The sequence below is a fragment of the Chanos chanos genome, chromosome 6 (assembly GCF_902362185.1).
Source record: "Chanos chanos chromosome 6, fChaCha1.1, whole genome shotgun sequence".
Taxonomy (NCBI): domain Eukaryota; kingdom Metazoa; phylum Chordata; class Actinopteri; order Gonorynchiformes; family Chanidae; genus Chanos; species Chanos chanos.
In genome coordinates, this window is record NC_044500.1 from 22,319,439 (window position 1) to 22,344,578 (window position 25,140).

Sequence of the window (25,140 nt, forward strand, 5' to 3'; positions counted from 1 at the left end):
CTTCTTTTTAACTCTTGGAACGACTAATAGTCCAGAATCTGCAGAGTTATAGCATCTAATTAAGTCAGACAGGTAGGAAGGTGCAAGCCCATGTCAAATTTTGTATATTAATAACAAGACCTTAAAATCTGCCCTTGCATGAACTGGGAACCAATGAAGGGAAGCCAGGCTAGGTGTAATGTGATAAAAACTTCCTTGTTCTGGTCAGAATTCTGGCAGGAGCATTCTGGACCAGCTGAAGGTAATAGAGGCAGGCAGGCCAGAGTACAGAACACTGCAGTGAGCGAGGCAAAACGTGACGAATGCATGAACAATGGTTTCTGCATCAGCCATACTTAGAAAGGGCCTAATTTTAGCGATATTATGAAGGTGATAAAAGGCAGTTTTGGTAATGAGTGGTTATTTTGATATGAGTGACTAATGAGAGACTAGGGTCAAAAATCACACCAAGGTTTTAGCTGAAGAGTTTTGAGAGATGATGTAGTTCTCAAAATTTAGGATAAGATCACTAAAAATATGTTCATGTGTAGGGGGACCAATGACCAGCATTTCAGTCTTGTCTGTGTTAGGCATCGGGAAATTCGAAGACATCCAACCCTTAATAGCACAAACACACGCCTCAAGGTTAAGCAATTCAGAGTGGTCATTGTGCTGGGTAGGTAAGAAAATCTGAGTATCGTCAGCATAACAATGGAAGTTAATGTTGTAACTACGAATAATGTCACCCAAAGGGAGCATGTAAATAGAGAATAGAAGAGGGTCAAGGACTGATCCCTGAGGAACACCATAGTTAAGCTCATGGTACTCAGAGGTCACATTATTATAGTGGACACACTGCTTTCTCTCAGAGAGATAAGATTTAAACCAAGAGAGCGCCAGGCCACGAATGCCAATTTGATTTTCCAGGCACTTTAACAATATAGTGTGATCAACTGTGTCAAATGCTGCACTCATATCAAGCAGAATAAGAACAGAAGTAGCACCAGCATCCATGGCTAACAAAAGATCATTAGTTACTCTAGTAAGCGCGGTTTCAGTAGAGTGAAAACACCTTCAGCCTGACTGAAATATTTCAAACAGACTGTTAGAGGACATATGGGCTATCAGCTGAGCAGCTACAATTTTTTCAAGTATTTTTGAAAGAAACGAGAGATTAGAGATCAGCCTATAATTATTTAAGGCTTCAGGGTCAAGGTTTGGCTTTTTAAGTAGAGGCCTGATCACAGCTGTTTTAAAAGCGGAGGGTAAAATGCTAGATTTAAGTGACATATTTAGAAGGTTTAGCATTGTTGTGTGAGAACTGAGAAAAGCTCTATGTAAAGTTTAGCAGGTAGGGGATCAAGGAGGCAAGAGGCTGGTTCAGCAGAGTGCACCAATTTGGACAGCGCGTCTAGAGAGTTAAGGTTAAATTAATTTAAAGAGTGCACATCATGATTAATCTCGGGCGCACTGACAGAGAGCGTGCAGGCAGTCTGATGTGTTAAAATGCACAGTATGCATGGGTGCCCTGTCCAGACCGATATCCTCACTAGTGTGGAAAAGGCTTGAGTGAAAACACTAGGACTCTTCACTGTGTCCATTTAACTAGGGGGATGGGCACTGGGAGAAAATATCTGCACTCCCTCTCCAGTGGCCGAATTAAAAGAGATACATGTGACTGTTCTTCCACAAGTGCTCTCTAGCAGAGGCGCTGACACCATGTGACAATTATCAATGAAGCAAATCAGCTCTTTCCATGCTCTCCAGCACTGTTACAGTCCGAAATGGAAAGAGAGCCTAATTAAATACATCCCGTTGAAATTAATTAGTGAACAGGCCTGTTTCTGATTGGTCAAGTGACTAAGGAAAGCACAAATAGAGACTTCACCCTTTCAGACAAACATTTACATAACTGTTAAAGCTTATGGGGCGTCAGAGAGTTGAGAACAGAGGAAGGTTCACATAATTGGTCCAACGTCAGTTTCTACTGATTTCTACAGTGGGCTCTGTAATGGACACAGGAGCAGAGAATCATTTAAGAGAAGCTGCTTCAAATGTGCTGTAATTCTAATTTTTCATATTATATCTTATTAAATATCCTCATGCATAGTTTAATTGGTCTTTATTTCCAGTGAAGGAAGCAGAAGGTCTTTGGAGTCATCATGCTTTGAAAGCAGCGTGTGCACTGACACACTCACAGGTTTAGAGAGGGGGACAGAGGACAGAGGTCAGATCCAGGTTTGAAACAAACCAAAGCAGGGCCATCACAGGAGAGGCTAAAGTGTCCAGCTAGACAATTTTAGGCTTTTGAACTGAATTTTCAGCAGCCAGCTTTTGGCCTCTACAATTTCCTGTCACAGAGGTTAGAATACAAATTAGTCACTAATTGGCTGAATTTATTTCAGTGTCTCAATTGGCTGAATTTATTTCAGAGGTTCATTTACCATAATTCATTCTATTTGACGTAATCTCTGCTTACCTATCCCCTTCCCAAAATGACATTGAGTACAGCCATGTCGAGATGCATTTGCCTGCAGTATGAGTTTGGGCTTATCACAGTCATGCCTTATCTCAGTGAGGGCGGGCTGAGTGACATGTCGCTTCCAGTTCAGAGACGCACACACTGCACTGTTCATCTGAAACCCTGTAATTAAAAAGTACATGAATGACATGAAAACAGCTGAAGCTCAGAGACATATTTAGCATTCACTATATGATACAAAATACACTGATGAGGTGAAAAAATCAACAGGTATGAATCACTCTAAATAAGATATTCTACCTTGAGGTAGGCCCAGCCAGTCACTCCTGTAGGTAGAACGATACTGTGCAGCCAGAGCATCTCTGATTTCATTCTCAGAAGGTGGTCTTCTCCATGGAGACCTGCCATCAACGGGGTTTTGATCCTGTCCCTTGGGTAGTCTCCACACCATGAACGACTATATTTAACAAAGAAAAAAAAAACTTCATGTCAATGGTAGAATTGCAGTGGAGGTCACACGAAACACAGAGAAGCATGTAAAAATCCTGTGCATGAAAACTAAAACACAGATAGGATCCCTCTCTCTCTGTCTCTTTCCATCCCTCTTCCTCCTGCTCTCTCTCTCTCTCTCCTATCCCCTTTCTTTCTTTCTTTCTTTCTTTCTTTCTTTCTTTCACACACTTACACACACACACAAAGTAAAGATGCGAAGAAAAGTATAGACACAACCTGGCTTGGATGTGGGTTATTCCGTCTGTTTCCACTGGTTGATCCAGTACGGATGCAGAGAGGTTTAGAGATAGGCTTCCAGTTAAAATCCTTCCTATATACACTTGAATCCAGATGACTAGACAATATATCTGAATTTCTAGATGTTTTGGAGGTGGGGGGTCTTTATTTTCAGAGAAAAACAGAACAACATAAACATGAATATAAATACTTATGACCAACAAAAGGTTTAGTATAATATAAACCCAGACAATCCTTTCAAAATATGAACAGGACAGTGGGCCTACCTCAAAATGGGATTTGGTACACTGGGTCTGTAAACAAAATCCCTTTTCTGGGAGGTCTCATATGGGTTCCACCTCTTTTTGTCATCTTAGAAAAAATCATGAGATAAATTACCCCAAAACAATAAAAAATAATATTATACACCAAAACATTAATATTTTTGTTTCTACAGCTATAATAAGTTGCACCGTTAAAAACTGTTGACTATGGTTCTAGATTAACAGACCCATTAAACAGTTGGCTATGGTTCTACATTAACAGACCCGAAGCTGGCACATCTGTCATGGCTCTGGACAGGGAGCTCTCCGGAAGTAAAATGGCGTGGTTTGTCGGACGATACCTCGTTGTGATCGATAGAGGCATTAATTTGTGGTCACCACTATATCCGATGGGCGAAGTGCCCTGGGTCTTACGAATCTGCAACAAGAGGGAAAGAAGAGAGTGCCACGAGCGTTTCCCCCAACAATGTCCACAAATGTAATTAGGCTATAGAATACACTCATTGTGATGCCTCTTGTTACGTTTTTCATCTCATCCGTTTCGATGCACCGATGCTTTCCACGCGCACTTGAATGAACTGTGAATCTAAGTTATGTCGGGTAAACAGACTTGTTACAGGAGACAGTTTCGTGCTTGCTATGTCAGAGATGTGAATTGGGTTTTATGTGCAAGGAAGCAGTTGTATGTTACTTTTCATTTTCAACAATGTGCAGCTACGGTCATGTAAGATAACAAAATTAGAACATGACATCCATTAGCAAAACATCCAAGTACACCTACAGTGTGCGGAGAGAAATCGTTGCATTTATTATTGTTTGGCGCCACTCCGCGGTGACTGCTAGGTAACACATTTCATTGGCTGTTCAGAATGAACTGACATCGGCTCACTTGGGCTAGCGCTATACCAACTCCGTATCCCTTCGAAAAACTTGTCACAAATTTTCTTTACAAACCTGTAGTGGATGTCTTTCTAACTGTTCAAATTAAGCGGAATGAGCATTCTTGGTGCGTTAAATTAATCGACAGTCTGCAGTCGCTGATTCGTGCATTTGTTTTAGAGTCAGAAGGCCCTTTAGGGCACCCCTCAATAAAGTCTCGTGTATTTTCACTCGATACCACTTTTTTTCAGCAGGGTGTTTAGACATTACATTGTTCAGAGAACTTCTAACACCCCAACGCTAATCATAGAGAAATGCACGAGAAATGGCAATGCCAACATGAGATCAGTGCTTAACTTCTAGGTCTCTTCAGCCAGCTCTTATCCATTTATGTCAACCTGATAGATTCCGTGTTTGTGCGCTCCCTCTCAGCTCTCTGAAGGAAGCCCTAATCCTTATACTTATTGGTTCTGCAAGCCAAAATATCTTCTGAGTCTTTGTGTTTGTGTGCGCTTTCCAATATTTACCCCTCTATTATATGACATACCACATACAGGGCAGATACGTTCGTATGCCAATCGTTCTCTGAAATCAAAATTAGACTGCTGATGTTTACAACTTACAATTTTACAATTTTGTTATTTGGCAGACACTTTTAGCCAAAGCGACTTACAATCAGTGCATCAGTTGGATTACTAATACCTCATGAACAGAGATCACAATAAGACTGAGTGTCAATTTACTCCTTCGTATTGCGCCCCTGGAATGTTCATTTTTTTAACACAATAATTCCTCCTAAATAATTACACTAATTATTTCTGGTTATAAGAACACAGAGGCGTACATGTAAATTTACATACAGTTAAGTCTACGTGAAGAGAACAGCAAGGAGAATATTTAAGTTACAATATCAAATATAGCTGCAAGCAGCAATGAAGGGGCCAAGCATCTCATGGCTGCCAGATAGACAAGTAATTAGAACAACCCTTGCACAAAACACCAGCCCATCACAGGGTGAACAGACACACTGAAGCCCAGTATTCCCTTTGAGGGTGCCAGATTCCACCAAAATCCACCTAGGGCTTCTTTGGCCTGCCATAGGCAACCATTAAAAATGATGATACCAAGACAACTGAAAAATAAAATGGCCCACATAGAGGGTTCATAACTTCTCAGCTAGGATTCTTTAGTGTAATAATGCACAAGAAGTTTGATGGAAATATCTGCATTCCTCCTGAATTAATGGGTATTTCAAAACATTTTATGTGTTTTTCTGGTATAGCGCCCCCATGTGGCCACATTTCACCAGACTTTCAGAGGACCCAGTACTCCACCTAGCAATGTGGTGTACTAAGTTTGGCATCAATCTATGAAAGTGTTGCTGAGATATGCTCACTTCCTGTTTTAGAGGCTCCACCATTGAAGTTCATTGGACAACAGCAGCCACATCATTTGTCCTAACAAAATTCTTTATTCAACTTTTGGTCAGGCTCCTCTGTAGATGATGTGTACCAAATTTGGTGGTGATAGGATCAGTGGTCTAGGACTAGTTCCCAAAGGTAGGTTTATGAACAGTTCAAAATGAAATATGGTGGTTTTGGTCAACATAGTTCATTTCACTCAACATAAGACATGGATTAAGGGGAATCAGAGATGATTGTTCTAGACCAAATGGTTTGAAAGTCATAAGCAAAATGTACTCTGAAATTTGGCCTGTTGGTGGCGATACATGGATGCATGGATTCACCCCAAATTTGGTGCTTGGATACCTGGTACTGTGTCTATCAATGTGCCAAATTAAAAAAAAAAAAGAATCCCATTGCGCAAACAATAGTGAAAAATTATAATGATTACAATAGGGTTCCAGCAGACTCACTGCTTGGCCCCTAATAATAATAATAGTGAAAAACTTCTAACAGTTACAACAGGTGCCTACAGCTTTGCTGCTTCGCCCCTAATAATGGTGAAAAATTCTAATAGTTACAATGGGTGCCTGCAGTTTAGCTGCATGTCAATTTGGTCCACCAGGCGGTTGGGCCTCTGTAAGTTGCGCTAGGTGTGGAGACGATGCTTCCTGGGTTTAAGATTGGGTGCATGGGGCCCAAGGGAGAGCCGGAGCTCCAGGGAGCGAGACAGAGGCCCAAGTTTCCCCCCATTTGGGTCAAGGCCAGTCGGCATGAATGCCCTGGAGTAACGAGTACTTTAATACATTTTTATGTTTTTCTGGTATGGTGCCCCCATGTGGCCAAATTTCATGAAACTTTGTGGGTACTTAGTAATCTACCTGGCAATAGTGAAAAATTCTAACAGTTACAATAGGTGCCTGCTTTGCCCCTAATTAATTTATATGTCTATCCACACACACACACACACACACACACACACACACACACACACACACATCTGCCAATAGATAGATAGATAGAGAGATAGATAGATAGATGCGCACGTGCGATTTGCACGAGTTAGTCGTTCACAACAAACAAAGTAGAGGACTGGCTGTTACATGGTGCCCCCCTGCCAGGTTAAATGTACAGGCTGAACGTAGTGGTTTACAGTTCGCCAGTCTTACATGGGCCAGACTTTCCCATTTTTGTTCCATATAGGATGCTGCGTTCCTCTGTAGCGTCTAAACTTTGAGTGAATTTCAGTTTTTTACATCCTTATTTATCGAAGAAAGTCGCCAATTAAAAAAAAAAAACACAAATACATATAGCGACAAAGGTATGAAAAAATGACTCAATAATTAAAGTCTTCTCATATGTTGTTAACAGGCCGTGATTCAGCGCGATACCGATGGTGAATAACAGAACAGATTTCATCGCCCCTGGAGGCATTTATATTGAAACCACGTCTCCGCCCGCAACTGCAAACACTTCCTTGGCCATTTATTTATCTGATTTTGTCTTTCTGTCTGGTATTCAATGAAAATAAAACTGGAGATGCACTGCAAAAAGATGCTGTTTATCACCCGCTGAATCCTTAATAGTTAAAACGAGCGCCCACTATCGTGCCAAGACTTGCTGCAACCGCGTGCCATTATAACATTAAAAACGTTGCTATTTTAGGCACTTGAGCGATGAGGAGATATTTTGTTTTAATACATACTGGAAACATGTTTTACTAATGTGATGCCAAAACATATATGGGTCTAAAATTGGCGCGCTGTTTACAAGGGCGATAAAGGGTGTGACGTGGATATGTGTATTCAGTCGTAAATAGATCTCTACTGCTTCTGCACTGCTGAAGGAAATGGCACTGTAGAATCAAGGGCAAAACGCAAAGCATGCTTAAAACTATTGATTTATAAACCAGTTGAGGACGTAGCCATAACAGACTGCCTGGCCAGAAGTAGCCACACTCAGCAGTAAAAAAGTTTTACTTGAAGATTATTAACATCCTCAAATGAAGTTCCCTGAAAGGAGCATTGATTTAAGCCGGTCGTTGCTTTAACCCAGTTCGCGTTAAAACTTGGAGGGGACAACTAGGCAACTCCTCCAGCTTTTTTTTTTTTTTTTGGTAAAATAACATCCTTGAATTTACAGGCCACTTGGAGAAAGGCAGTGGTGGAAAGTAACGAAGTACAAGTACTTCGTTACTGTACTTAAGTACATTTTTCATGTATCTGTACTTTACTTAAGTAGATTTAGTTGTGGGTACTTTTGACTTTTACTCCATTTTACTCCATTACTACATTTTACAGCAAGTATCTATACTTTCTACTCCACTACATTTCTACAATGCGTTGCGTTACACGGTACAGTCACATTGCGTTTTCTTGTTTGTTTGTTACTTTTAAAGTAATCAATGGCGAGAGGGGAATTGGTCCACGGAACCAATCAAAGCGGGAAGGTAATGTTAGACCCTCCTTCAACAAGAGCGGGGCGCGCCCGCAGCAGCAGCATCAGCATCAGCAGCAGCACTAACCGGTGATAAAACACCCAAAATGGATTCGAGAGAGGCCACCGCGGAGATTCAGCCATTAGACATGCGCCACCCATGGCCTTTTTTTTTAAAAGAGTTGTTTGAGATAACCGGTTCTGAAAATGATTCATGGAGATTCCGGTGCCATCTTTGTCTCCCTCGAAAACACGAGATACTAGCTTTCAAAAATTCGCCGTCAAATTTGAAGAAACATATTGAGGTAAATTAGGTTGCTTAACGCTACCTGACTTTTGCATGTTAAATTAATTTAGGTTAGTGAAGTCTTATGTAACCTTAGCTAGCCTCTTGTTCAAATGCACCACTAGCAACAAGTAAACACGATTAAATTATTATAATCTAGCGTTAACTGGCAAGTAACACATGCGTGTTGCTAACGCAATGTAGTCTTGGTCCTGGGTGTTTGCTCGGATGCTAGATCCCGCGGTGGTTATGTTGCTTGTGTGGCTAGGGGCTCTTTAGCCCTGTGCTCCTTCAGAGTTAAGGTTTAAAATTAGTTGGTATATTAGAGTGACAGGATTAACATCGTAGTAATTACTTTAAAGATACCTCTGATTTAATTACACTAAAATGGAATTTAAAAGTCAGACTGTCAACCCTACTTGGCATGCTCAGATTGAGCCAAATCAAATTTCCATCTCCTGTAAGAACAGTCTGGCAAAAGTATAAATTTTGTAATAGATAATATGTTGAAATCCTTTGTTAGGTGTGTTTAATGCCCCTTTTTCAGGCAGACAACTTTGACTTGAATGTGTTTACTGCAGTCAAATAAAATAAAACCAAACACAATATAACACAATGCAAAACCATTGTGTTATATTGTGTTTGGTTTTATTTACAGTTAAATAAAAACTTTCAAAGGTATAATCAGTCCTCTTTCTTATTTTGCTTAATGGCATTTAACTCTGCAGGTCACCCCTGAAATTCTGATTCACAGAATCGTAAGTCTAAGTGTGAACTGTGTCACAGAGGGTAAACACAATGAAAACAATAACCTTTCAAATAATTAATAAGAGATTGTTTGCCAGTGTTATCAGTAGCATCATCTGCAGCATTGTTAATTAAAATGGCACAGCCCATACTATTGATGTATTAAACAAAATATACATACAGTAGAAAGGTTATACCACATACTTGTCAGGCTACATCATGTAAATCAAAGCCTATTTGAGGAATAACTCGGATGTTAAATCCTTGGCAAGATTGTTGATTTTGCAGTTCGCCCCCTTATCTTCTCGTTCTCACTAATTTCCAACTCTAGCGTCTAAATTTGCTGTAGAGTAAGTAACAATCGCACAAAGTATAATTAATAAAATGTGTAATGTTGAGCTCTCTTTAATGGGAGATTTTTTCATATAAACCCGCCACTGAAAAATATGACGTTTCGTTGAAAAGCGTCCAACCAGCTTTTGGCTCTGCTATGGGCTATAGACACTGAGGAACGAATCAGCGCCTGTCAAGACTTGGCGGTAGCCAATAGGAGTCGTAACTGTATAGCGTTAATGCTTCCCTTCAGTAGAAGGAGCTACAAGCACTTGGAAGACCGCGCAACGGTGTTATTGTACTTGCCAGTCATTATCTACCTTTGCTGCAAATAGAAGGCTAGGGTTTGGTAAGTATGTCGAAGTGTATTTAATAATACATTTAATGAATATCAGTCAGTTAAGATCTTATTTTTGCACATTCAGCTTGCCGAAATAAATTCCGTAATATTCACATAGTCGACCCATCTTTGTCGGATACAATTCACCGTTAAGCTAACCAGTCAGCCTGTCTGTTGTTAGTGAGTTAGTCGTCCTGATTTGAAATCCTTGGAAGTTTGATTCGAATATTGATTTTTTTCACTCGAATATCCAGTCATTAGACTTATTTCATTCATATCTACCTTCCCTCTTTAATTTTGCCGTTCCGCGAATTTGATAAGCATAGCCACCAAGAGCTTCTAGCCATCTAGCTAGTTAGCCCTTTGAGCTGGAGCTAGCTTGACAACGTTAGCTACCTGCAACTGAGCAAGCGAACCCCATCTAGCAGTGCAAATGTCACTTATAGCAAATCCTGTTTCGGTTGCCCCAGTTTGCACATTTTTGAAAAACTAATGAATAGCCTTGCAGTTTAGAAGGATTTTCCCCCATGTTGAAAACGTTATTGTAATAAATGTTGTGTAGTCGTAGTTAGTGAAGTAATATGGCTGGCTGCATTTTGAGATATGCAGCGCTTTGCCTTTATAGTGGCGGGGGATGGGTCATCTACATTTGGAGCGCATTTCAATATGCTGAATTGTGCTGTAATGTATTGTAAACAGCCTTTGTCGCTTATAGTAGAAACGAATGCATTTTTATTTTTACGAATTTATTATGGATTTGTAGTTCATAAGGAAGGATGTCGATAGCGTTGAGGTTCGGCCTGTTGGCTAACAGTGGCCCGTGTACAAGACTAGACATAAAGAGGGAAGCCATATTGGGGAGAACAGTGATGCTAGCTTGCTAATTTAGCTTTGGTGAACGGCGACGGCCATTCGAAGCACAACTCAAGCTAGCGATAGCGAACTCCCATTGCAAACTGCATATAGTTCAGACACTATGTAGGGACCAGCCAACTTCTTCATAGATGTGTTAAAGCTGAAGGGAGTCGTGGTCGTCGGAATCAACTTAGTTGATTTATTTGCCGCCTCGAAATAGCTCAGGAAAGTGGGAGGAGACAATTGAAGGGGACTTTCTCTCATGAAGACGGCTTTTTCAAAATGGAAGAAGAAATATTATTGTTGTAACCGTTAGGTGGTTTGTCGGCCACCTCCTCGATAGAGACTTGAACATAGTGGCGCATTATGTAATCATTTGAAATATATTTATGTTGAAACATTTATGACAACGTAAATTGCTTGCAGTTTCAGCGCGCACGTATTATTTTTCAAAATAGAAATTATATAGAATTGATGCAATCATTCTGACCCAGTTATGGCATCAAGTATTGATGGCTGTTAATTTCTTATCACTTAAATACGTGTGTGTGTATATATATTTATATATTTATTTATTTTTTGTACAGACGTAGTGTCAAGATGGGTAAAGATCCAAGGAAGCCCAGAGGGAAGATGTCCTCGTATGCTTACTTTGTGCAGCACTGTCGTGAAGAGCACAAGAAGAAACATCCAGATGCTACTGTCAACTTCTCTGAATTCTCTAAGAAATGCTCAGAGCGATGGAAGGTACTGGACAGTTTTTCATAAAATGAAATAAAACATAAAAAATAAGAAAGAAAATCTTCCCCCACCTGTAAAAATGCACTGCTATTTAATGATGGCAGTTGTGTGGGTAGAACCTAAGCACCACCTACAGGGTAGATTATGGTACTGATTCAGCTGGTCTGTAATTCTGGGTTTATACGCATGTTCTCAGGAATGTTCTAATGTTCGTTTGATGCAACACTTAAATAAAATCAGTGTCTACTGTATATGCTTTATATGCTTTAGTAAATTATCTTTCTATGGCAGACTATGTCTCCCAAAGAAAAAGGTAAGTTTGAGGATATGGCCAAACAGGACAAACTCCGCTACGAAAGAGAGATGAAGAATTATGTCCCACCCAAAGGGGAGAAGAAGAGACGATTTAAGGATCCCAATGCTCCCAAAAGACCACCGTACGTGCTTATTCCCATTTCAAATATTAGTCTCCAGTTCCTCTCAGTTTATTCCAGACCACATAAGGTGAATTGCTCCTATTTTCGTTTAGGTCTGCATTCTTCATCTTTTGTGGTGATCACCGCCCAAAGATCAAGGGAGAGAATCCTGGGCTGTCCATTGGTGACATTGCTAAGAAACTAGGAGAGATGTGGAACAGCTCCTCTGCAGAGGTGAAGCAGCCCTATGAAAAGAAGGCAGCAAAGCTGAAGGAGAAATATGACAAGGTGCACTCACATTTGTTTGATTATAGTAGAAAATAGATTTGTCTTTGATGTTATAAAATATTGGTGGTCATTCCAATTCCTTCTGTGCTCTTTAGTCCATAAAGTGGCAACAGGCATTTCTTGTCTGACTGAAAATCAAACATCTTAATCTTCCTGTCAGGATATTGCTGCCTACCGTACAAAGGGAATTGCAGGATTGTCCAAAAAGGCAGCAGCTGATGACGAAGAGGAGGAGGATGATGATGAGGAGGAGGAAGAGGAGGAGGAGGAAGAGGATGACGAGTAGATTAGCTACTGATGGAGCCTAGATTCTTGTTCATGCCATAAACCCAATTGTACACGATTCACATCTTCAAACGTAATGCAGCAGAGACAAGAATTGTTAGGCTGTGTATATGAGACGTTTTTAAGATGTACAGTGTTATTCTCCTTTTGTAAAGTTAACACTATGTGTCTTCAGTCCTTTTTTTTTATTATTATTAGTGGTAGTTCTTGCCCGAAACAGTAAGGGGGGGGATAATAGCGAGTTGGAAGTAACTGTTTCTCTGAAGGTGCATAGCACAATTATCTGGTTTATCTGTAGATCTGTAGTGCATTATCATATTAGTTTTTAAAACGTTTTTCGTATTTGCCGTCATAAGGTCCTTTAACTGTACTTTGAATACCACTCTAATTACAAGAATGCAGCTTTGGTTGACATTCAAGAATGTGTCTGAAATAAACATTTCTTTTTTTTTTTTTTTTTTTTTAGAGAAATGTGTTTTGGTGTGTTTAATTTTTGTCCAGTTGCACCCTGCGTAAGTTCAGTGTATGATAAATTCATGCTTTAACAAACCTAAGTAGGTTTAATATCAGTTATGGAAATTTTAAGTTCTTGAAGGTGATCTGAGGTGAATTTTGGCAGAAATAAGTGTATATTGCTTATATATATATATAAATGTAAAACAGTTATGTTAATGGTCATAATGACTTGAATTGGCAGTTCTGCTATCAAAGTAGTTTTTGTGGAGCAGCAGGTAAGTGTGGCAGTTGAACCACGTCACAAAGGTTATTGTCAAAGTTACAAACGAGTATGAAGCTGAACAAGAATATACACTGAATGGTGTTAAAAGCTGAAGAGGTGCAGCACATCTGAACTTATTTACCCATAATGTTTGTTATGTGTTGGTACAAATGAACCAAATAGTGCAGTGTGTGGAGTAGCGTGTACTCCAGATAGAAACAAAGCATAATAAAAGCATGTTTAGCAGTGTATTTGCTATAACAGTAAATGACCTAGGAAGTTTTAGAACAGGACAAGCAATAAATGGATAACAAATGATTGTTTTATTTGCGTGTAGAGAGTGATGACAATTTTCAGGTCATGATAATTGCTGTGTTGTGACAATATGAGTGACAAAAATGTACTGTATGAAGGTAAATGGGAAGACCATGCCAGAAATTCATCTCTATAAAACATTTTAGCAGAGAGGTGCGCACATACACATATACATATACACATAAGAGGTGTCCCTAAAGTGCACCTTGGCATATGCCAGTATTTATGTCTGTGTTTTCTTATGGTTATAACAATGTTCTTTAATTAGAAATTCCATCAATTGGTGTTTTGGGGACAGTGGTTGAAAATGCTTCTTATGCACCAGTGTAGGTTGTTCAGTATGGTTGAAGTCTGGTGACAGAGAGATGGAGCTAATCATTCACAATGGCCTTGCATTTGTTGGAGTTCATCTTGTCCTGCAAGGCACTGAGTGGGCCTAAAACTAACCACTCCTGTGCAGAACCCCCTCACTGTGAGAGCTGGGCAGTCAGTCCTGCGCTTCACAGGCCTCATATACTCATTTACCTCTTCTGAGCAGGGAAAATAAGCACACGTGACCACGTTATCTTTTGTCTGCTCAGTAGACCAGTGTTTGCTGGATCATTTGTCCAGTGGTTGGTGTGTGAGTGCCTTACTCAGCATGACCTGATCACGGAATCCCCTCGCAGTGAAACTCTTCACCACTCACTCTTCGTGAAATTTGTCATGCCCTAGATATATATTTGCAGTCCATGACTGACTAACCAGCTGACCCTAGTTTCTGTCCTTCATATTTCTGTCTGAATTTAAGCTTAGCCACTATTTCTGGTGAAGCAAATTAGGAGTCCTCTGTCATTAAAACTCTTTACAGAGGTTTCCAGAATGATCATGTAAAGAAATCATGTCACCATGTTAGGATCGCTAATATCTCTTCCTCCATCCATGGCAGCCAAAATGCAAAGGAATCCTGGCCTGCTCACCCAAAGCAAGAAGGAGGCTCATTACCTCATCAACTGACCCAAAGCCAACTGCCTAATTACCTTGGGAACAACACTTATGTGGAGGAGATTTTGTACATTTTGTTTATGTTTTATTTACTTTGGCAGTTTTCTGTATTCAGAAACAAGTAAAAAGTTACATGGGGAAAAGTTTAGTTTTATTTTTTATTTTAATTTTTCCTTAAAAAATGTGACAAAATTATAAACACTGTTGTACATTGGAACTGAATAATGTCATTTGATCATATGAAATAATGCTGTCATTTGATTTTGTGAAATAGCTGGATTATGTAATTCTAGGGGGGAAAACAGTATCAGATCTGTTCAGTAGTTAAAGAAATCTTTCCAAGTCCTGTCCTTTTTCCAAGCACACAGAAAAGTGTTCACTGGATTTATAAAGAAGTAAAAAACTTTGTTTGTTATAAGGATATTTTACAAAACACCTTTGAAGTTGGACTGAAAACGTTTTTGAGAATTGTCTGAATTGGTTTTAGAGTTCTGGAAATTGCTATGTGAAGTCCTCAAAGTGGAATGTCTAAACAAGCAATAATTAATTATAATAATTACCCGACTATGGATTTGAATAGAATAATCATGAGTAAGGATATGAGTAGAGTACATAAAGACTGAAAACAGCATTACTTCCCGGTTTTATAGAGTGTCGGGTGCAAATGCATAAGTCTTTGGTGCCCTCTTGTGTCTAAAAAAGTAACTGTATTTATAACTTCTGTCAAGGAGCAGTTTTAATCTGTTTAGTAACCATGTAAAGATGGTATAATCTGAATTTCTTAATGATTACTCAGTTTATTGTGAAGACTCCACTTATACAATCTGCAGTCTAAGATAAACCTGTGATACAAATTTAAATTCTAGCCTACAATCTGCAGATGTTCCTTTGTCCTTCAGACGAGACTGATTGATACCTCAGCCAACTCAATCAAGTTAATACTCATCATAAATTCAGCACCCATATATTCATTGCCCTCTGTCAGTTTAGGTGCAATTTCACACATGAAATAAGACAGACAGGGTTGTATTGTATCTGTATTCCATGAAATGAGACCCTAGAACGGTTCGGTCCGAAAGCGCCTTATGTGACCAAGAGGGCCCATGATGCCATGAAAAGGTTTATTTTTACAGATAGGACTGCCAGATCAGTGGTTCTACCACTGGCTTGCGCTGCAGACATATGAAAGGAAGAACATCCAATAATAGGAGTTTCTACAGTGTGTTTCCTTTCCTCTAGCATTCACGCCTCTATTCAGATCAGATTAAACCAATCAAAAACCTTGTCTGACATGGCTGATTACCGCTGTGTAGTAGATTTAAATCTGTTTATTAATTTCCTTGTCATTTCGTTATTCTCTTTCGAGACTGGGGTGCTGGTGCTGGCATTTGGTGGACTTTATAAACAGATTGTCTTTACCCTCTGAGTGAAGGCTGTATGAGCTACATGAATGCACGTCCGAAACAAGGGTTCTGCACAGACCAGTGCTACACTGCATAAATAGCAAACATGGCGCAATACCAATTCCAGACAGTAGACACGCACAACAGACCTCACGTAAGCACTTCCATGTACTTTCATCATGAATCAAACTTGAAATATATCGTTCGGCATAAAGTAACCTAACATAATTACGTTATTAGAGCTAATTAGCTCGATTTTTATCTACATTGGACACAACTGAATTTCACCTCATTGGCACCTACTTGTAGGTTACGATCCAGAGAGAAAGAGTTTACAAACACATGCACATAAATGAAAATACTTATTTTGTATGTGAAGCTACTACTTCCTCTGCGCGCTTTTCTTTCAATACCAAGAGGCGTGAACTCTAGCGCAAAGGCTTAGATCGGCGTTTTTGGAAATGATCTGTTCCTCAACAGGTATCATTGTGAACTCATTTTGGCCTCGGTTTCACAGGGAGGTGTCAGCGTATCAACTGCTGTTTAACAAACATATTTACTGAAAAGAACAACCAAGCGTTTTTGTTTAGGCTTACGTCACCTGTGTGGAATAATTTCCATCTATGTTTGGAGAGTTAAACAAAGATGAACGGAATGGATATTTGTGGATCAAGGATACGTGTTACATGTCTCATCTACACGACTGTAAGTGATTGCCTAACATTATGCGTTTTATTGATCAAAGTTTGATACGTGCCGGGGTGTTTGTCCGATTCGGTTCCCCAAATGAGCCCTAAGTGTCGAGGCATAGGCAAAGTATGTAATGGTAAAAAAAAAGAAGAAAAATATGGATAAACTGCAACGAACACGTCCGCTTACTTTCTCAAGAAAAGAGCAAATCCAAATGCAATAAACATATGAAGCGGAAGATTTCACCATGTAGTTTTAGTAAAATAAGTTATAACCGCTTACACTATCATGTCATGAGTGTTAACTTATTTGATCAAAATCTTTTTATCGCCGTTGCATTAATGCCTTGGGATAGGTCAACGTCTTTGTATACATTTCGATAAACGAAACAGTCAGGCTAATTAAATTAAAAATGAGTGACTTGATGAATCTGTATGTCTGCCTTCACACAATCAAGTTATTTGAACATACACGTATAGCCGTGGCTTAAATCCAGACAACGTTTGAATAGGTCGGCATACGCACCTACCATCAGCGAAATTGTGTTTCAATTTGTAGAGATAGCTCTGAGAGTCAGCGGCAATGATGATTTTACTGTGCATGAATTATTTGTGATATAACTTTATACACTTTCGTATTAAATATTATTCCAGTATTTCGCCAAATTAAATCGATTTTCTTATCATTCCGTTCATGTTGGGAAATAAACTGTCCCATCTGTGATCCTTCATTTCGTATGGTTGGGTCCCGCTGAATCTTTACGAATCTTTTAAAATATGACGTGCTCTTGTGCTTTTGACATCCGTCGAACAGAACAAGGCCCGTCTGAGGACGAGAAAAGGCAACAGATGTGAGGTTCTTAGTAACAGACATGACTGCGACACTAATTGTTGGCTTGCGACAGGTTCTCAAGTGCTCACTGGTGAAGTCGATGCTGCTAAGATCATGTAGTTTGAGAGATCACCAGATGTGGTATCTCACGACGACAGTGCCCCGAGCTACGTCTGTCTCAAATTGCTTAGAGGATTTTTGTATCTTTGCAAGCTACCGAGCATACTTTGTTTAAACATACTTTTACATCGACAGCAAAATTATTATTATTATTGTTGTTGTTGTTGTTGTTGTTACTATTATACACCTAAAATTCCTCAAAGCCTGAATTAGTGACAGTCTGCAAAAGATTACACTAAAAGTTCAAAATATTAGAAATTCATCAATATGCTTAAACTGGAAATGGGTGATCTCTTTGCCTTAATCCAACAAGTCTAGAGAGATTTTTTAAATTCACACTGTAAAGGAGTTATTACTGAAAATACACAAAAGTGTTGCTTTTGGTAATGTAGTACCACCATGATGTTGATTTGGGCCTAACTGACCACCAAAGTAATGGAGTGCATTAGCATCACACCTGCCAAGTTTCATAGCAAAGACAACAAAATGAATAATAGCAAGAAATAATGAATGAAAACCTAAGGAAACCAGTGCAATGAGAGAAGCAGTGTCCAAGCAGTAAAGTTCCTCAGATGCCTAATTAGGAGACCAACAGGGAAAGAATGCGGTGTTCCAACAGCCTCCAGCAAGCATCATGGAGATCTGTCAGCATGCTTGATGAACATCAGTGCTTTGAGCCCAGCAAACAAGAAAAATAAAAAGAAATGTGGAAAAACCAATGAGGTCCCAGATGCTCTGTTGCTTTATAAATGCTTTGCATTGTAATTGATGGAAATTAATTGGAAACAAAACATTTCTTGTTAAATCATTATTTATTCTTTACTATATTAAATGTCCTTGGCTCCTTGAATTAGCAGGACCAGGTGACATTTGGGATTGGACAGAGGAATTTGTCAGGGAAGGAGAGGTTTGGGTTTGAGTAAGCATTGAATAAAGACTCTTATTCAAGTTGGTTAAAGATACTTAGAAAGGCAGTGAAGACAAGAGTAACCATGGAGAACTGACTTCACAATTCAAGGTATAGTGTTCCTGCTTTTGGGAAAGGTCACTCACAAAGACCTCTTTTATCCTTTTCATGTTAAGCTCGGTGAAATGCTGTCTAACTTTCTCACCTCTGGGAAAACTTTTTGTCATAGGCAGACAGTTGCACTGGAAACCAACTTTTGTTGGTTTATTGGTCTAGTCTTTGCCAGAATCTGAATCTTATCATGATTTCATAAAACAATTAGTCTATATAAAACTAGGGATGCACCGAATCTTGATTTTTAAAGTTCAGCCGAATACCGAATCCTACTCATTTCAGCCACACACACATAAATACAGTAGGCAAAAGACCAAGAACGACCATAGAATAAATAATCACAGATAAATGTTTATTGCAATTATCATTTTTAATTATAATAAAAAAGAGTGGGTTACCTATAACTTTTGCTAGGTGTGGTAGCCATTTTCGTTTTACACACTGAATTAAGATTTATGTTTAAGGTATGAATAATTATTGAATAATTGTTCTTTTTAAGTTTTATTATCATTATTATTATTATTTATTTGTTATGATTATTATTGTTGTTGTTGTTATGTGATTGCGTCAGTCATATGTTTATTTAGAGGTATTAATGTGATTGTTGAATGTACGTACCCTGCCGATTGTCAGCAACCTGACTTAGCCAGCACGTCGCTGTCTGTTGCTGAGAATCACTGGTTCTTTGCAAAATGTACAGAGCTTTTAATAGAAATATTGCTCTCGTCCTTAAGCACTATGATTGTAGACTGTTGCTTGTTTGATCGGTGTACTCGTTTTTTTAGTTGCCAATTGAATCACTTATTTTTCCCGTTGGAGGTAAATGGAGAAAGTTTCACAGAGGAGTGCACTGCCTACGGTAGCGCAGCGGGTAACCGTGCCGCCTCACAGCAAGAAGGTTTCGATTTCGATTCTTGGCTGTGTGCCCAATTGCCGATAGGCACTCGCTGTTGCATTCTGAGTCAGCCAGCTGTCTCACTTCTGGCGCTTGTATCTTCAAAGGACTAGCTATGGCGTTTTTCACTCGGTTGCTTCAAGACTTATCAGGACTTACTGTAAACGTTAGTCGCATTATTCAAGCCTCATCCCACACGTCTACGGCTAAAAAGGAGAAGGGCTTCAAACTATACGTTTCAATCCACAATTACGAAGGTAAGATCCGAACGCGTGATCTTAGCCCTTAACATGTTTGTATACTAGCTAACGCTAGCGTAGTGATACTGCTAACGTTATGTGTCTATGTTTCAATCACTGTTAAAATTTTCCTAACTTCATTGTCAATCTCAGTTTCAGACAAGAATTCAAGTACAGGAGAGGTAACCATTAGGGCTGAGTGCCACAGATCAATGAGGAAAAGCCAAAAGCCTCACAGTTTGAGCGTAAGGGGAAGTTATCCTGCAGGTTCAGTGCAGGCTGGTTCATGAGACAGGGACCTGTTCGTCAAATCAAGTTTCTGTGAATCATATCAGTGCTATGAATCTAATAGCCTACTGCTAAAGGCTACTTTAAATATGTATTTCATGTCATGCCCCATGTATCACACTAGTGTGTAAAAATCTGTAAAAGTAATGGGATTCACAGAAACTAGATTGAGTTCTGACACATCTTTTACACACGTTCTGTGTACATTTATTCTCCTTTATAACGAAAGTTCACCAATTTATTGTTTATAGAAAGAACGCTTTAATGTTTAACTGTACTTGCAGCGCTTACCGGATGTATTGTAATAGATTTGTGTATTTTCACAGATTGTGCTTAGGGATTCCCATCCTGTGCAGCTACAAAGTTGCCAGTGTACCTGTATGGCTCCCCCGAGATAAGGGCTGCGTCCAAAACCGCATACTAACGTACTAAATAGTACGTCAAAACAGTACGCCACCATTAGTAGTACATCCAAATACATAGTATGCATAGAGTAGTATGTGAATAGTACCCGGATGACATACTACTTCCGTTGGAAAAACGAAGTATGCGAACACTGGACACTTTTCAATCCCATAAGGCCATATGGAAAAAAGGGGCGTTTCCGATGCGGTGTTTAAATGTACAGCTGTTTCTGTTTACAGGTAGTCGTCATTAAACCGTGATTATAAAGCTCACGTGCAAAATGTGGCGCATTTTGATTACCTCATTAGTGCGTCCAAATTCTATACTTTCTTGTCTAAAATCTTTTAGTACGTACTGCGCATTATGTACTTCAATGCAAGTTTAGTGTGCAGTACGTTAGTATGCGGTTTTGGACGCAGCCAAGGAAATCACAAAAACAGATGTAACCCATGTGAATTACTTCCATACTCTGTAAGCCAGTGATAGATAGTTCCTTTAGAGGGCGCACTTCCGAAAAGAAAAAAAAAACGGCAGCACCCTATATATGCACAAGTTGAACTGATCTCGCACAGACACGAGTGAACATTCCAGAAGAAAGCCTGTTAGTATGTCATACAGGAGTCAGTCAATTGATTCAGTCAGTTTTTTTATTTCATAATTCACAATAACTCTGTGTTAGAGCAACGTGTAGAGTAACTTTTCTCACGTCTGCATTTGTTGAGCGAAACTCCGATTGTTTTTTTTTTTTTTTTTAGGAGACTTTTACCACAACTAGACGGTATATTAGATGGCGAGCCAGACCCAGCGGTGAGCGCATGCCGAGATAGTGTGAGAAGTTCCTGTCGTCAGACGCCTTCCGTCAGCAGGGGTGGACAGTAACGAAGTACATTTACTTGAGTACTGTACTTAAGTACATTTTTCGAGTATCTGTACTTTACTTGAGTGTTATTTTTTTTGGAAACTTATGACTTTTACTCCACTACATTTGAAATACAAATATTGTACTTTTCACTCCACTACATTTCTGTGAAGGTTCTCGTTACTGTTACTTTAATGCATAGCTTTGAAGTCAGCGGACGAATTTTCTTTTCTAAAGTGCGATAGGCCATATTGTGTTCATCACAGGGGAAAAACCAATCACAGTAAACTGCTCCAGTGCTGTCAGTCAAGTGCGTGCTGCATTTTTTTTTAAACAACTGAACTTGGCGGTTTTACTGATGGCTACTACAATGGAAGATAAAGATGATAAAGATAAAGGTTCCTTACCAGAGCAGCCATGGCCATATCTTAAGTCCATGTCTGAGATTTTTGAAATCAACTGGGGGATAGGTGAGTTCTGAAGAGGTGGGTTTTCAGTTTCTTGTGGAAGATGGTGAGGGTTCTGCAGTCCTAACTGTATGAGGGAGGTCGTTCCACCACTGAGGGGCAATGACGGAGAAGAGGCGTGGTCGGGAGGAGCGGCTGCCGGGTTTCCGAAGTGAGGGGACCGTCAGCTGACCAGAGGTCGTAGAGTGGGGGGGGGTTCTAGTGGTGGTATACGGAGTTATTAGGGACTGAAGGTATGATGGGGCGGAGCCTCTTGTTGCCTGGTAGGCCAGTACCAGTGTCTTGAACTGGATGCGGACAGCTACCGGAAGCCAGTGGAGCACAGTAAGCAGTGGAGTGACATGAGAGTGCTTAGGGAGGTTGAAGACCAGGCGTGCAGCGGCGTTCTACACGAGCTGGAACGGCCTGATGGCGCAGGTCGGTAAGACAGCAAGTAGGACGTTGCAGTAGTCCAGGCGGGAGATGACAAGCGCTTGGACCAGGAGCTGGGTCGCCTGTTGTGTGAGGAATGGGCGGATTCTCCTGATATTGTATAGGGAGAATCTGCAGGATCGAGTGACTGCTGCGATGTGACCGGAGTAGGTTAGCTGGTTGTTGAGGGTTACGCCAAGGTTTTTGGCTGCTGTGGTGGGGAACACCACAGATCCCTCGATGGTGATTGCAGTGTCAATCCTTGGGGAGTTCTTTGCGGGAAAAAACAGAAGCTCCGTTTTCTCCGTGTTGAGTTTGAGGTGGTTAGCAGACATCCAGGAGGCAATGTCAGCTAAGCAGGCTGTGATGCGAGGCTGAACCTGAGAGTCAGAGGGGGGGAAGGAGAAGAACAGCTGTGTATCATCAGCGTAGCAGTGGTAAGAGAGACCATGGGCGGAGATAACTTGACCGAGTGATCTGGTGTAGAGAGAGAAGAGGAGTGGACCAAGTACCGATACACGTAGAACCCGATCCCAATATGACGAGGGGGGCGGGAATTAAGCGGTGACGATGGTCATCCAGCTGTTTCACTTTTCAGACAATGCTATGTAGTAGAAGTAAAATTAACCTAGCCTACAACATTACGACGTGTTTATCATTTTAAGGCCAATCTGAGTTATAAGCTATACACTTCTTTTATAGAGGAAGCTTTTGGTTCTACAGGTTCTACAAGCAAGTCAGTGCATTCAGTAGGTTGTTTCAGAGTCATTACACTCTGTAAATGCATTGTAACAATACAACAATGCGATGACATTAAAAAGAAAATGTACTTTTGAATACTTAAGTATTTTTAAAAGCAAGTACTCCAGTACTTTAACTCAAGTAAAAATTGAACTGAACAACTTTTGCTTGTATTGGAGTAATATTTGACCAGGGGTATGTATACTTTTACTCAAGTAATGGAGTTGTTTACTTTTTCCACCTCTATCCGTCAGCTAAGAGATTCAGACAGTGCACTGCTACTCTATCTTTTTTTTTTTTCTACACACGATCACATATACATTTCCACATACACTTGGACTTGTGCCTACAGCAAAGAAGCCTACCCGGGTAGCAACTGTGGGACTGAAAAGAGTTATTCTTTTGTATATTTTTTTGTTTGTTTTTGTTCCCTGAGGCCTCATTGTCAGTTTTGTAACCTGTTATGCAATTCATGCTTAGAAGTGAATATATTATTTTTCCTTTAATACATACTTACCTGTTTTCTACCAAACCATATTCTTGTTGTGCTTCTCTGCCCGCTTACTAGCCTCCTTCCTGAACCTAGAGACATGGTGTTAACGTTGCTGTGCCCGTTAGTTATCAATTAGAGAAGAGACCACCACGTTACACAGTTAAAGAAAAAATTGACTTTTTTTTATTTTTACCTCCACGCTTCCCTAGATAATTAGACTGAGAGGAGTGAGTTGTAAATGTGTGAAAAGCTTAATTACTTATAAAAGATGAAATTTAAATTATGGATAATTGTAAATAGTAGTAGTTAGTGGTATACAACTTAAACATGATTTTTTATTATTATTATTGCTGTTGTTATCATTATTGTTGTTATCATCATCATCATTATTATTATAATTATTATTATTTCATGTATGAATATATTATACCAGTGATCCTCAACTCCAGTCTTGGGGGCCCACTATCCTGCACGTCTTTGTTTTTTACCTCTTCATTACCACAGTTAATTGAGCTAATCAAGGGCCTGATGATTAACTGATCAGTGGAATCCGGTGTCAGTCCTGAGTTAAAACAAGGATGTGCAGGACCGTGAGCCCCCAGGACTGGAGTTAAGAATCACTGTATTATACTGTGGGGCCTAGCTGAATACTTTGACCGTCACCAGACCTCTCTGGTCTCTTAGTGAGGTGTTGTGGTAAAATACGATCACAGGTATATATTTTGTTAAGTGAATGTGAATGGAATGTGTGGACATACTTTTCATCTTGTGTTACACTTCTTTCACTCAAACACTGGTTTATCAAGCAAGCTCTCACATACCTGCCCCACTGTTTTAGAGAGCTCACATTATCTATGGGCGTCAAGGTCGAAGGCCCTTAGCTGCACGGGTATATCTGTGTGCGTGTGAGACCTTGTTATTATGTCTCTTTTCCACTACGACAGTGCTGGTGCCTGTGCCGGTGCCGGTGCGGGGCCAGTGCTGCCTTGGTGCCTTTTGTGAACCGGCCCGCATTTCCACTGGTTTGGGAACCGAACGCTACATAGCGAAAGTTTGGGTAATTTCCGTGGGGAAAAAATAATGTCGGACAGAACGCATTGCTTGCTCTTTATAAATTTACTTTTACGCTAGGCTTCCACACAGCGAAACACCTCACGAATTTTGTCCCAGAACTTTTCGCTCTGGGGGCAAAATTCATGAAAATAGTAAGTCTGTCACCTAGCTCAAAAGTTAAAACGAGTGTTTAAATGAAGGTCTGCATGAAGTGGTTTAACTGCACCAGCCAGAGCCGAGAGAGAGAGTGTCTTTTTCTACCACTCTGGGTCCGACTACGTTCATGTAACATGTAAACAACAGCCCGTATTGATGTAGACACAAATTGTTACTCATGCATCTTTTAATCATATACATATTTTCATGCTACAAATATCCTTTAGCCTACCGCTACTTGGTCAGACGTTTTTTGTTACTCCCACCTCTCTAAAGAACGTCACGTATCAAACGCTGAACTGATTGGTTCTCGCGTGGTTTTTATTTGCATAGCCTCTGACGTCAGCGGTTCCAACTTTTGGGACCAGCATTTCTGTGGTGCTGTGCCGGTGCCAACTTTTCGGCTCTGGCACCAGTATTTTGTCAGTGGAAAAGCGCGGGTGCCGGTGCTCGATCGGGCACCGGCACCGGCACCGGCACCGCGGCAGTGGAAAAGGGGTATTAGTCTTCCACCATCAAGACTCAGTCTTCCACCATCAAGACTCCGTCTGGGTGCCTCTCTGCTGAC

At 40.1% G+C, this 25,140-nt stretch overlaps 2 protein-coding genes across 2 annotated transcripts; one reads left to right on the forward strand and one right to left on the reverse strand.

Moving 5' to 3' along the window:
* Positions 1-1,956: 1,956 nt before the first annotated feature.
* Positions 1,957-4,005, reverse strand: tex26 (testis expressed 26). The gene is made up of 6 exons (XM_030778162.1): positions 3,997-4,005; positions 3,739-3,892; positions 3,478-3,562; positions 3,191-3,353; positions 2,762-2,918; positions 1,957-1,985 (listed from the first exon to the last, which is right to left on the reverse strand). The coding sequence occupies exons 1-6, from the start codon at positions 4,003-4,005 to the stop codon at positions 1,957-1,959; spliced, it is 597 nt and encodes a 198-aa protein (XP_030634022.1).
* A 5,810-nt stretch (positions 4,006-9,815) lies between these two features.
* Positions 9,816-12,929, forward strand: hmgb1b (high mobility group box 1b). The gene is made up of 5 exons (XM_030778622.1): positions 9,816-9,907; positions 11,341-11,500; positions 11,786-11,931; positions 12,024-12,198; positions 12,359-12,929. The coding sequence occupies exons 2-5, from the start codon at positions 11,354-11,356 to the stop codon at positions 12,482-12,484; spliced, it is 594 nt and encodes a 197-aa protein (XP_030634482.1). The 5' UTR covers positions 9,816-9,907; positions 11,341-11,353; the 3' UTR covers positions 12,485-12,929.
* Positions 12,930-25,140: the final 12,211 nt, after the last annotated feature.

Coding starts and splice junctions, on each gene's coding strand:
- hmgb1b (XM_030778622.1), top strand. CDS start 11,354: ATGGGTAAAGATCCAAGGAAGCCCAGAGGGAAGATGTCCTCGTATGCT. Junction 11,932..12,023: donor AATGCTCCCAAAAGACCACC/GTACGTGCTTAT, acceptor ATTTTCGTTTAG/GTCTGCATTCTTCATCTTTT. Junction 12,199..12,358: donor TGAAGGAGAAATATGACAAG/GTGCACTCACAT, acceptor TCTTCCTGTCAG/GATATTGCTGCCTACCGTAC.
- tex26 (XM_030778162.1), bottom strand. Junction 3,354..3,477: donor GTACCAAATCCCATTTTGAG/GTAGGCCCACTG, acceptor CTGAAAATAAAG/ACCCCCCACCTCCAAAACAT. Junction 1,986..2,761: donor CTGGCTGGGCCTACCTCAAG/GTAGAATATCTT, acceptor TGTCCATTACAG/AGCCCACTGTAGAAATCAGT.